Here is a 13,022-nt window from a genome sequence, read left to right as displayed (position 1 = left end):
GGACTCAGGCACAGACATGGACTCAGGACGAGGTACTGGATGCACAGAGGTGGACTCAGAAACGAGGACTGACGGAAGACATGGGCACTGTCACTCAGGGCGCCCTACTCAGGCCACCCGCGGGACTGAGTCGCGAATCACCCTGTCCTATGCGCGCCCTACACAGCCCTGGAAGGCTGGTCGCGGACCATGCTGAGAACGGGAGAGCACAGGGAAGAGGAAGCGGTCGTTTACTGCACTCCTGGCAGTCGAGGCAAGTTGCTGCACTCCTAGCAGCCGAAAGCTGGTGCTGTACTCCTGGCAGCCGAAGGCAAGTTTGCTGCACACTGGCAGCCTAAGGCAGGTTAAAGCATCAGGGTCAGGAACAAACACTAAGGATACTGGAACAAGAGACAGACCTCGGGGCTGGAACGTGGACAACTGGAACAGCAAGTAACATCAGGGCTAGAACACGGATACTGGATCAGGAGACACACCTCAGGGCTGGAACATGGACATCTGGAACAGCAGGTAACATCAGGACTGGAACACGAATACTGGATCAAGAGACAGACCCTGGGACTGGAACAGCAGGCAGACATCAGGACTGGAACAGAAGGCGGACATCTGGACAAGACGAGGAGCTCCAACAAGTAACAGGAAACACAGGACCTTGCAGAAGCGCTGGAACACGGCTGACTCCTGGAGCGAAGGATCTCAGGAGTGACCAACTCCTTGCGAAGGCAAAGGCTGGGCTGATGAAGACAACGCCCAGGGAGGGGTCAGCAGGGGGCCACACCTGGCTAGCCCTAGAAGAACAGACGAGAGGCGCACGCCCGCGCCTAAGGAAGCTGGAGAGAAGAGAGCTGGAAGCTGGTGGCGTCCTCAGCCATGTGGAGGGCCCAAGGAAGCCAGCGGAGCAGCTATGGACCGAAGCTGGATGAAGGCAGGTCGCAGGAGCGGCTCCCAGCCACGAAGACGAAAGCAGGAAGGCAGGAAGAGAAGAAGGGCTGGCTGCAGGAACGGCTCCATGCCGTGAAGACAGCCCCAGGCAGAGGGGTAAGACTGCAGGCAGAGTAGAGAGCTGTAGCAGGCTGCAGGCACCGGCAGGGATGGCTTCCCTGCCGGGTGAGGACCCGGGCTGAAGCAGGCACCGGCAGGGACGGTCTCCCTGCTGGCTGAAGACCCTGGCAGTGAAGCAGGTTATCGGGGGAGAGCTGGAGCCACAGCAGCAGTCCCGGCTGCATGGAGGAGCTCCCGGCAGCATGGAAATAGCTGCGGGGACGGCCCCAGCTGATTCAGAGGAAGCAGCAGCATCAGCAGCCCGACTGGCCGCTAAGTTAAGAGCCTGCCCGCGCTCCTCGCGGGCAGGATCGCAACAGAGAGAGAGCACTGTCCTTGGCAGGACCCATACTGTGGAACACCATGCCACTGGAGTTAAGGTTGCAAAAAGACAGCAAAACCTTCAGAAAAGGCTTAAAAACCTGGTTATTCAAGCAAGCCTATCAAATAGAGAAGGGGAAACAGTGAGGCAGGCAAAGTGAGATGTACGAACAAATAATGTGTGTAGCTGTATTTCTATCTCTGTTTTTACTTTACCTTCTCGTCCATCACCAGGAGGTAAATTTGACACTTATAAAGTTAGAATTATTTTTAAACTGATAAATCCTGGACAGTATTGTATCACAAACCAATTATATTATTTAGAAATCTATGTACCGAACCATTATGGCACTTGGGTAAATTAATATATTTCAGCATCCTTATTTTATGTGCCCTATTGTAAACCGTTGTGACGGATCCTTCTTAATGACGGCATAGAAAATATTTAAATAAATAAATAAATATAGCACTACTAACCACTTAATACCTCATATGTATGCAATCTAAGCTGCTCAGGAAAGGACAGTTTACCTCAGGATCAGATTTTTTATTTAATAGACTTTTCATGCTTACCAGTTAGAATAAGACAGATAGTCCTGCTCCTTGTGAGAGTTTTGCTTGCCAGTTTCTGATTCAACAGATCTGCACAGCAGCTCGGACTGAGATCGCGAGCTCTTGGAAACAGAAGGAAGCTCCGCCTTTGCAAAGGGTGTTTTCTAGATTGGACACTGTATGTACCATGAGTAAAAATAACTGCCACTAAACACCATACACTTGAGAAATTTGATTTGGTTTGGGGGCCCTATATGGATTGGAGAGAATCTAATCGATATTGTATCAAACACATGGGCCTACAAATGTGTCTTATTATTTATCTTTATTACCTTAGAATCACTAGTAGGCCTAATCAATAGACTTTGCTGAGTAAAGAAGGGTTAGAGGGAGGGATGGGCATAATTATAGAAATAACTGCAAAATATTTGTTTCAAGTTTTGTTACTTTATTATCTTTATTATGTATACACTGGTTGTATTATTCTACACTTAATGACAACAATAAAATTGTTAATTATTAAAAAAAAAAAAAAAAAGGACGACGACCGTTTATGGATCTTAGAAAAAGACACTCATGCGAACTTCCTGAACACAGCAGACACTTGCACTGCTGTGCACACATCAGGGCTAAATAGAACAAACACACATCAGATACCTTAACTTCCAAAGGGGTTATTAATAAACATGGCTAGCTAGCTATTCTCACTTTAGTAGATTATCATCAGTTTTCACCATTATAGAGACCAGGTTTGAAGAGATGTTGCAGCTCATGGAGAGATGTCTAAGATGACAGCACATATTGAGGTTTCATCTTGGCTAACCAGCAGGCAGGATCTTCTGTTAAGGCAGAGATCTCGGATAGGCTGAAGCTGGTCCACTGGGCCAAAGGAAGGAGCAAGGAGCGATGGCACAGGTGTCATCTTCCAGTGTTAATGGGTCTTTTCCTGCTGGCCACCTCCCTGAGCCCTCTCGCCTGCTGCTTTTAACAGGCAGGTAATTTAGTTCTGCTTCAGGTCTGCTCCTGTTTGCTTGTCTCAGTACCTTTGTTTACAGAGCAAAGCTGTCATATTTCAGAAGGGTCTTGGTAAACAGCCTGTGCTGGTAGAACAAATAGTCAGTCCTGAATTGTTGTTCTGGCCAAAGTTCACCACCTCTGGATTCTTCTACTGGAGCACCAATCAGCATCCTTATTATGAAGTCAGAATTCATATTTTGTTGCATAATAGTGAAATGTCTGGTACCTCCTCCAATACTTCCAAGATATAAATACACAGGAAGTGGGCATTTTTTCCAACTGAAAGAAGGCTCTAGAAAAAGGGATCATGGGAGTAGGGTGAAAGAGGGCAGACTCAGGAGTAATCTAATGAAATATTTCTTTATAGAAAAGGTGGTAGATGCAAGGAACAACTTTCCTGTAGAGGCTTTGGAGACAAGGGCAGTATTGGAATTCAAGAGAACATGGGACAAGCACAAAGGACCTCTGAGGGAAAGAAAGGGACTATACTTTTGAGTAGGAGATGGGTAGATTGGATGGACCGTATGGTTTTTATCGTTTGTCATATTCTCCATTTCTATGTTTCTTTTGATAACATTTTAACATGGACATGCTAAACCTGGGTATTTCTGGCTTAATATTTTTAATAATTTTAAATGTTGAGTTTGATGCATTATCAGTATTTTTAACTTTTTTAAATAAAGTGTTTTTTTTTTATTTTTTCTTCTTTCCTCTCATGTTTTTGGCCAATGATTAAAATAAATGCATTTCTTGCACCCGTTTCTATAAGAGTTCTTTTGTTCCATTAGAGTTTTGTTTCTATTATCCAAGCATTCTGCTTGATATTACATTATTGCACATTGTTTTGTGGTCTACTGGGTTCTCTCTTATGATGTATTTATTAGTGGGATTGTTTTAAAATATAGGGATTTTGTAACATTTAGCAACTTCATATACATACAGCACTTTATTTTTCAAAAACAACATAATTGTTGCATAAGAATTGCTTCATATTCTACGTGGAGGGAGGCAGCATATAAATACAAATGTAACGTAATAAGATCAATTCTTCATTCTTAGGCTGTCTCTACACAGTCTTTAGGACACAGCAATGCCTTACCTTGATTTCTGGTTTCATGCCTTTCCAAAGAATAGTTATCTTCAGAGCTTTCTTCACTTTCCAGAGCTGAGAAATGAAACACAGTTCTGCTATTATGCAGTAAACTGGGAAACATCAAAGTATTTGAACATACTAAAAAGCACAATATATGCTCCAGAACTGTAACATAATAAACGGTGCATCATGTCACACACAACAGCAAATCTCTCAGACCTAATCACATATCTAGGCAGAAATTAAGAGCTGAAGCACAAAATTCAAAGTTTATCTTGAGAATTAACTTAAAATAAAAGTGCGTCTTCCTATCAGGCATTAGCATAAAAAGATGTCAAGTGCTTAGAGATTCTGGACTGATCAACTAATATGAAAATGTGTTAAAAATTTCTTGATACTTTGTTCCCTTGTTTAAAAATCTATTTTTCTCACTTCTTCTTGCCTTCTATTTGATTCAAAGATATTTTCAAGAGTAAACAAAGAATTATACATGTAGATTGAAAACTGCTTAAAAATTGTCCTCCTTCCATACTGATACAAGTATGAACATAAGAAATTGCTAAGCTGGGTCAGACCAAGGGTCCATCAAGCCCAGCATCCTGTTTCCAACAAAAGCACCCACTGCTATTGATGCAATTAATAGCAGTGGCTATTCCCTAAGTAAACTTGATTAATAGCAGTTAATGGACTTCTCCTCCAATAACTTATCCAAACTTTTTTTGAACCCAGTTACACTAACTTCCCAGAACCCTGGGATACACATTAGACGTTATCTACTCACGATCAATTATACCTCCCCTCCTCTGATTACCTGGACAGCATGGATACCAACTCTAACATGTGGACTAACTCTAATCTGAACTATCTCTAGTCCGGAATTTGTTATTTCTCCTTTTAACTTAACTTTATCTTTTTTCTTCCAGCTACCTAAGCTTCCAAGTTTACGGTTCTCGTTTAATGTAACTTTGTTTCTTCCTTTACCTAGTTATTTTTACCCCTATTCGATGTAAACCGTCCTGATATGGTATTTAACCATGAAGGTCGGTATAGAAAAATGTTAAATAAATAAATAAATAACTGCACTAACCTCATCCTCTGACAACAAATTCCAGAGCTTAATTGTGCATTGAGTGGAAAAGAACGTTCTCCGGTTAGTCTTAAATGTGCTACTTGCTAACTTTATGGAATGCCCCCTGGTCCTTCTCCAAAAGTGTAAATAACTGAGTCACATCTACTTGTTCAAGACCTCTCATGATCTTAAAGACCGCTATCATATCCCCCCTCAGCCGTTTTTTCTCCAAGTTGAACAGCCCTAACCTCTTCAGCGTTTCCTCATAGGGGAGCTGTTCCATTCCCTTTATCATTTTGGTTGCCCTTCTCTGCACCTTCTCCATCGCAACTATATCTTTTTTGAGATGGGGCGACCAGAATTGTACACAGTATTCAAGGTGCGGTTTCACCATGGAGCGATACAGAAGCATTATGACATTTTCCATTTTAATAACCATTCCCTTCCTAATAATTCCTAACATTCTGTTTGCTTTTTTGACTGCTGCAGCACACTGAGCTGACGATTAAAAGTATTATCCACTATGATGCCTAGATCTTTTTCCTGGGTAGTAGCTCCTAATATGGAAGCTAACATTGTGTAAATACAGCAAGGGTTATTTTTCCCTATATGCAACACCTTGCACTTGTCCGCATTAAATTTCATCTCCCATTTGGATGCCCAATCTTCCAGTCTCGCAAGGTCCTCCTATAATGTATCATAATCCGACGTCGGAAAAGCGCGCCAAGGAGGAGGGATTTAAAACCAGGTCGGGACCCGGAAGAAAGAGTGCCTCTGCCACCCGCCCTGCCTACTGCACCATCCAGGCTCAACCCACCTGATTTTTCTCCCTCTCTCTCTGAGCTCCGCTTCCTAACCTGTTTCTTCTTTTTTTTCTCTCACCCTACAGGCAACGGTGAACCAGCCTCTGGAGATCGACCTGGGCCCCTTCCCCCTTGGCTGCCGCAGACATAACAGATGTCGGAAAAGCGTGCCAAGGAGGAGGGATTTAAAACCAGGTCGGGACCCGAAGGCGTCGCATGCCGGTGTCACGCACCGAAGGGGTGCAACAAAGAGGCATGCCCCTTTGTACGCCCCTGAAAACCCCACAACACAAGACAACCAGATGACAAAGCCGAAACAGATAACACTGAAAATGGACAACAAACGAAATGAACCTGGAATGCAACCTATCAAAACCTGCCTAAACAAAGGTAAATACGGAAAGACCTACTCACATAATCACAGAAACGGACACACAACAAACGAAACCAAGAAAACAATATCTAGTATCATCATACAAATAAAAAAGACCAAAATCTCAAACAACGCAATTTCAAATAATTTACTAATGATAACCTTCCTACTAGTAAATGCACAATCAATCACTAAGAAATTCCCAGAATTATAGACCTACTATACGACACAAAACCAAGCTTCATCATGGTTAAAGAAATCAGACACTGTTTTAAAAAATCAAATAGCACACAAAAACTATGATGTGTTCTCAATCCCCAGAATAAATGAGAGGCGGAACTACTCCTAATAATTGAAAAAAAATGTAAAAGTAAACTAATCCCGATAACACCCCCCAAAAACCACGAAATCGCTCTGTTCGAAACTAACAACTTACAAATCTGCCTGTAACACTGCCCCTCAAGCCTATTAGAATTAAACATATCGCCACTAATTGAATTCCTAACAACACACTTAAAGACCTCAAAACCCACCATTGTACTAGGCGATTTCAACCTGCATATGGATGCAAAACCCCTAACACCTGCCAAATGCTATTAGATATCATGACGGCACTAGGATTCACGCTAATTACTGATGAGCCCACTCACAAAGCAGGACACTCTCTTGACTTATCGTTTATCAACCACAGCCACTTAGAACACATTAAAACAGACTATACACAGATCCCTTGGTCAGATCACATCCTCATACAATCCACTATCAAATATATTGAACAACTACCAACAAAAAAAAGCGAACCCATCGAATTTAAATATTGCCCTCCTTATAACATAGAAACTCTAAAAGACAAATTAGAAGAAAAACTAACAGATATGGATTACACCAACTGCAGCTCTGCAATTACAGCATGGATGCAAACAACCAAGAATTTAGCTGATGAGATGAACCCAATAAAATATATTAACATAAAGGAACCCAAAGAAACAAAACCCTGGCATAACGAAAAGATAGCAAATGTTGCTTACCTGTAACAGGTGTTCTCACAGGACAGCAGGATGTTAGTCCTCACATATGGGTGACATCATCAGGATGGAGCCCAATCACGGAAAACGTCTGTCAAAGTTTCCAGAACTTTGACTGGCCCCTATTGGGCATGCCCAGCATGGCACTAACCCTGCAGCCAGCAGGGGTCCCCCTTCAATCTTATTTGAAAGCTACAGGCAGTGCCGAAAATAAAACAACAAAACGTTACGAACCCAACACCACAGGGCGGCGGGCGGGTTTCGTGAGGACTAACATCCTGCTGTCCTGTGAGAACACCCGTTACAGGTAAGCAACATTTGCCTTCTCACAGGACAAGCAGGATGGTAGTCCTCACATATGGGTGAGTACCAGAGCTGAGGATGTCCGAACAGGCACCAAATGTACCCAATGGCGTGCAACAGGCACAACAACTGGGGTAGAATTTTGTAGAGGGCATCCTGAACCCCACCAGGCAGGCGGAAGGGTGTAGCTACGTCACGTTGGAAATAAGTTACGCAGGACAGACTGGCCGAAGATGGAATCTTGTCTTCCGGCTTTGTCCAAGCAATAGTGGGCTGCGAAAGTTTGGCGAGAACTCCAGGTGGCAGCCCTGCAAATGTCAGGAAGCGGCACCGATCGTAGGTGTGCTACTGAAGTCGCCATGGCCCTCACAGAGTGTGCTTTAACACGGTCTTGAAAAGGAATGCCTGCTTGCTGGTAGCAAAGAGATATGCAGTCTGCCAACCAGGAGGAGAAAGTCTGCTTACCCACAGGTTGCCCTAATTTGTTGGGATGGAAAGAGACGAATAATTGAGTGCTCTTCCTGTGGGCAACTCTACGGTCTAGATAGAAAGCTAGAGCCCGTTTACAGTCAAGGGTATGCAGAGCCTGTTCCCCTGGATTGGAATGGGGCCTGGGAAAAAAGGTAGGTAGTATGATGGATTGATTAATGCGAAACTCCGAAACTACCTTGGGTAAAAACTTAGGGTGAGTGCGGCGTACCGCCCGGTCCTGCAGGAGTTTAGTGTAAGGCGGATAGGTAACTAGGTCCTGTAACTCACTAACCCTGCGAGCTGAAGTGATAGCTAATAGAAAAAACTCTTTCCATGTGAGATATTTTAGGTCACAGGAGTGAAGAGGCTCGAATGGTGGTTTCATGAGCCGACTAAGAACCAGGTTAAGGTCCCAAGAAGGGGCCGGAGGACATTAAGGTGGCTTGATATGGAGCAAGCCCTTTAAAAATCGTGTTATGAGGAGTTGTACTGATATACACCTAACCTACACCCATCCACAAGCACTCCCTCTCCAATTCCTTACCTCTCTCCTCCTCTACCCCCCCACTTCCTTTCCCCCTCTTCCTCTCCACCTCCTCCCACTCCCCTCCCCCCTTTACACTCCGCTAAGTGAATACTAGGATAATTTAATTGTATATAAGGACATTATAATATCAAACATGTATATATATATACCTCCTACAAATGCTGATATCCCTCCCAATTATCAGAATTTCCCTACCCCCCCATGTTTAGCTAACCTCAATCATGTAACCCCCTTAGTTAATTATTACTTGTAAAAACTAATTTGTTATTTGTATGGTTTAACTGTTTTAACTGTTCCTCATATAATCATGCGATAATTGTAAAGCCTGTTGCTAAATTTCTGTTCTCTGTAAACCGACGAGATGTTCCCAACGTTCGTCGGTATATAAAAGCCATTAAATAAATAAATAAATAAATAAATAAATATAGGGACATCCCCGACACCTTTATGGAAGGCGGCTACCGCACTGACATGCATTCTAATGGAAGAGGTTTTTAGACCTGACTCTGACAGATGCCAGAGATAGTCCAAAAACCTTGAGATTGGACAGGAAAAGGGATCAAGAGACTGCGAGGTGCACCATGATGTGTACCTTTTCCATTTATAGGAATAAGATTTTCTTGTGGAAGGCTTCCATGAAGCAATCAGGACACGAGAAACCGAATCTGAAAGGTTAAGTGGTTGAAGGATTAACCTTTCAGCATCCATGCCGTCAGGGACAAGGCCTGAAGATTGGGGTGGCGTAGGCATCCGTCGTTTTGAGTGATCAGATGTGGGTCCGTTCCCAAGGGAATGTGCCTGCGGATGGAGAGATCCTGGAGTATGGGAAACCACACTTGGCGTGGCCAATGAGGTGCTATCCCTACGATCCTCTCGATCTTGAGGGGGAGAAATGGGAGTCGATGGCGGACAGTCACCGGATGGTGGTCAATGCTGGTGCAACTTCGACGATACCGGTTCTGATGACGTCAATGCGACAGACGGCGTCGGGGTGTGAGCACGGAAGAGGAGTCCCATCTTCTCCATTCTGGCTTTGCGACCTTTTGGTGTCATGAGGGCACATTTGGTGCAAGTCAGGACATCATGCTCACGGCCTAAACACATTACACAGACCCCATGAGAGTCTGTAATAGACATGGTACGAGTACAGTCTGGGCACCAACGAAACCCTGACGCCATGGCCATCGGAAAAAATCGAGCCGCGGTACGGTCGACGGCCAGTAGGCCGCAAGGGCCAAACTCGACGGTAATTGACGAAAGACTGTCAAAAACTTACCGGAGTACCGCGGCCTGAGAAAAGTTAGGGGAGGGACCCCTGAAGGGCAATTTAAGTTTAATAAACTCCGTGAGGAAAATTCCTGTCAGGAACCTCTTCAGAGCTCCTAAACCACGAGGCTACTGCTGCGCGGAAAAAAGAAGACTGAAGGGGGACCCCCTGCAGGCTGCAGGGTTAGTGCCATGCTGGGCATGCCCAGTAGGGGCCAGTCAAAGTTCTGGAAACTTTGACAGAAGTTTTCCATGATTGGGCTCCATCCTGATGATGTCACCCATACGTGAGGACTACCATCCTGCTTGTCCTGTGAGAAAAAGGAAACCAAAAGAAATCTAAGAAAAAAAGAAAAAGAATGGAGAAAAAACAAAACAACTGAAAATCTAACTAAATACAGAAAACAAAGAAACAATATTATAGTACTAAAATAGAAAAATTTGCAAACAACCCAAGAACCCTATTCACCATTGTAAAAAACCTCACCAATGACAAAGTTGACTCTCCCCAAAACCTACCAGAAAATAGATGTAATGAAATAGCTACCTTCTTAAGGGACAAAATCACGAACCTAAAAACAAAGATTCCCAATATAACTAAACAAAACATTAAAATGCAAAAAAGAGACATTAAACAATGGACAACATTCAATGAAATATCAGAACTAGAAGTCGAAGCCATGCTAAAAAAGATAAACCCCGACCCACATGCAGATGACACAATACCAACCATAGACATAAAAAAAGTAGCCAACACAGTTTCTCCGATAATAGCAAATATCATCAATCTATCCTTACAAGAAGGAACCATGCCAGACACATTAAAAGGGGCAATCGTAAAACCAATTCTAAAGAAAAAAAAAAACAGCGATCCACTCATCCTGAACAATTACAGACCAGAATCAAACTTACCACTAATTGCTAAATTAATAGAAAAAGCTATACAAAAACAGCGGAACACTTAGAGAACAACAATATACTGTACCCATCACAACACGGTTTTCGCAAAAACTACAGCACAGAAACACTACTGCTTGCACGAACAGACAACATCATGAGAGGCTTTGACCTATCAGCAGCATTCGATACTGTAAATCATAACATCCTATTAAATAGATTAGAAGAAATAGAACTAAGTAACAATACAATCAAATCATACCTAAATAATAGATACTTCCAAGAACAGATCAAAGACGTAATGTCAAAAAAATAAACCTTCAAACAGGAGTCCCCACAGGGATCAGCTTTATTGGCCACATTATTCAACATATACATGCTGCCTCTATGTCACCTGCTAGCTGGCCTGGGCATTTCCCATTACATATATGCTGACGATATTCAACCAACTTTACCCATCGATGACACAATAGAAAAAACATTAAACATAGCCAACATGTATCTTGATGTCATCAAACAGCTACTAAACCAAATGGAATTAGTTATTAATATAGAGAAAACAGAATTCCTACATTTAGAACGTAAAAACATTGAAATCATTCAAAACCCAATCACACTCAAAACAACCAAAAACTAGCATTAGCAGAGAAAGTAAGAAACCTCGGAGTGATAATTGACACGGAGCTAAGCCTAAAATAACACATATCTTTAAAAGTAAGGGAAGGATACGCCAAACTCATGACTCTTAGAAGACTAAAACCACTACTAACAACTAATAACTTCAGATCGGTGTTACAAGCTCTGATTTTCGCGGGCACTGACTACTCTAATGCCCTTCTACTGGGTTTACCATACAATACGATAAGACCACTCCAAATACTACAGAACACTGCCACAAGAATTCTAACTGGGAAAAATAAAAGAGACCATATCAACGAAACCCTAGCTGAACTACACTGGTTACCCAGTGAACAAAGAATACAGTACAAAACACTATGTACCATACATAAATTAATACATAACGAAAAAGTTGAATGGCTGAACACAGCCCTTCGCGTACACGTCCCTCACAGAAACCTGAGATCAGCAAATAAAGCACTACTAACTATTCCCTCGATCAAAACAGCAAGACTAACCCAAGTAAGGGAAAAGGCGCTTTCCCTTACCATGCCTGTAGAAATCCGTTTACAAAGAGACATTAAAACCTTCAGAAAAAATTTAAAAACATGGCTATTTAAACAAGTGTATCACAGAGAGAATGGAGAGTAAAATCCGAACAGTATAGGATGTGGTCTGCAGAACACCCACACACACCAAAGGATAAGATATTATGATTAATCTACTTTAAAGTGGTCACAGATAAGAACATAAGAAAATGCCATACTGGATCAGACCAAGGGTCCATTCAAGCCCAGCATCCAGTTTCCAACAGTGGCCAATCCAGGCCATAAGAACCTGGCAAGTACCCAAAAACTAAATCTATTCCATGTTACCATTGCTAATGGCAGTGGCTATTCTCTAAGAGGTAGATCTTAAAAACATACGCGCGCGCGAACAAAAGTACGCTGGATTTTATAAGATACGCGCGTAGCCGCACGTATCTTATAAAATCCGGGGTCGGCACGCGCGCAAGGGGGTGCACATTTGTGCAACTTGCGCGCCAAGCCCTGCGCGCGCTGCCCGTTCCCTCCGAGGCTGCTCCGAAATCGGAGCAGCCTCGGAGGGAACTTTTTTTCTAACACCCCCCCCCCCCCCGTACCTTCCCTTCCCCTACCTAACCCACCCCCTCAGCCCTATCTAGACCCCCCCCCCCTACCTTTATCGGAAAAGTTACTACTGCCTCCGGGCAGTAGTAACTTACGCGCGCCGGCACAGCAGGCCCCGACACAGGCCGCTGTGTCAAAGCACTCGGCCACGCTCCCGGACACGCCCCGATCCCTAACAGCGCCCCTGGCCACGCCCCCGACCACCCCTTTTTGCAAGCCCAGGGACTTACAAGCGTCCCGGGGCTTGCGCGTGCTGCCAAGCTTATGCAAAATAGGCTTGGCGTGCGCAGGGGGATTTGGGGTAGGTGAACTTAAAAGCAGGTAATGGACTTCTCCTCCAAGAACTTATCCAATCCTTTTTAAAACACAGCTATACTAACTGCACTAACCACCATCCTCTGGCAACAAATTCCAGAGTTTAATTGTGCGTTGAGTAAAAAAGAACTTTCTCTGATTAGTTTTAAATGTGCCCCATGCT

At 43.5% G+C, this 13,022-nt stretch overlaps 1 protein-coding gene across 1 annotated transcript in view; it reads right to left on the bottom strand.

Moving 5' to 3' along the window:
• CLPTM1L (CLPTM1 like) overlaps positions 1-13,022 on the bottom strand; it is a 358,381-nt gene that overhangs the window by 149,748 nt on the left and 195,611 nt on the right. The window contains 1 exon segment of the mRNA XM_029589936.1: positions 4,031-4,096. Within this exon segment, the coding sequence (XP_029445796.1) occupies positions 4,031-4,096 (66 nt within the window).

The sequence above is a fragment of the Rhinatrema bivittatum genome, chromosome 2, assembly GCF_901001135.1.
Source record: "Rhinatrema bivittatum chromosome 2, aRhiBiv1.1, whole genome shotgun sequence".
In the NCBI taxonomy this organism is placed as follows: domain Eukaryota; kingdom Metazoa; phylum Chordata; class Amphibia; order Gymnophiona; family Rhinatrematidae; genus Rhinatrema; species Rhinatrema bivittatum.
Note: the sequence above shows the minus strand (reverse complement) of the source record. Positions and strands in the feature narration are given on the sequence as shown.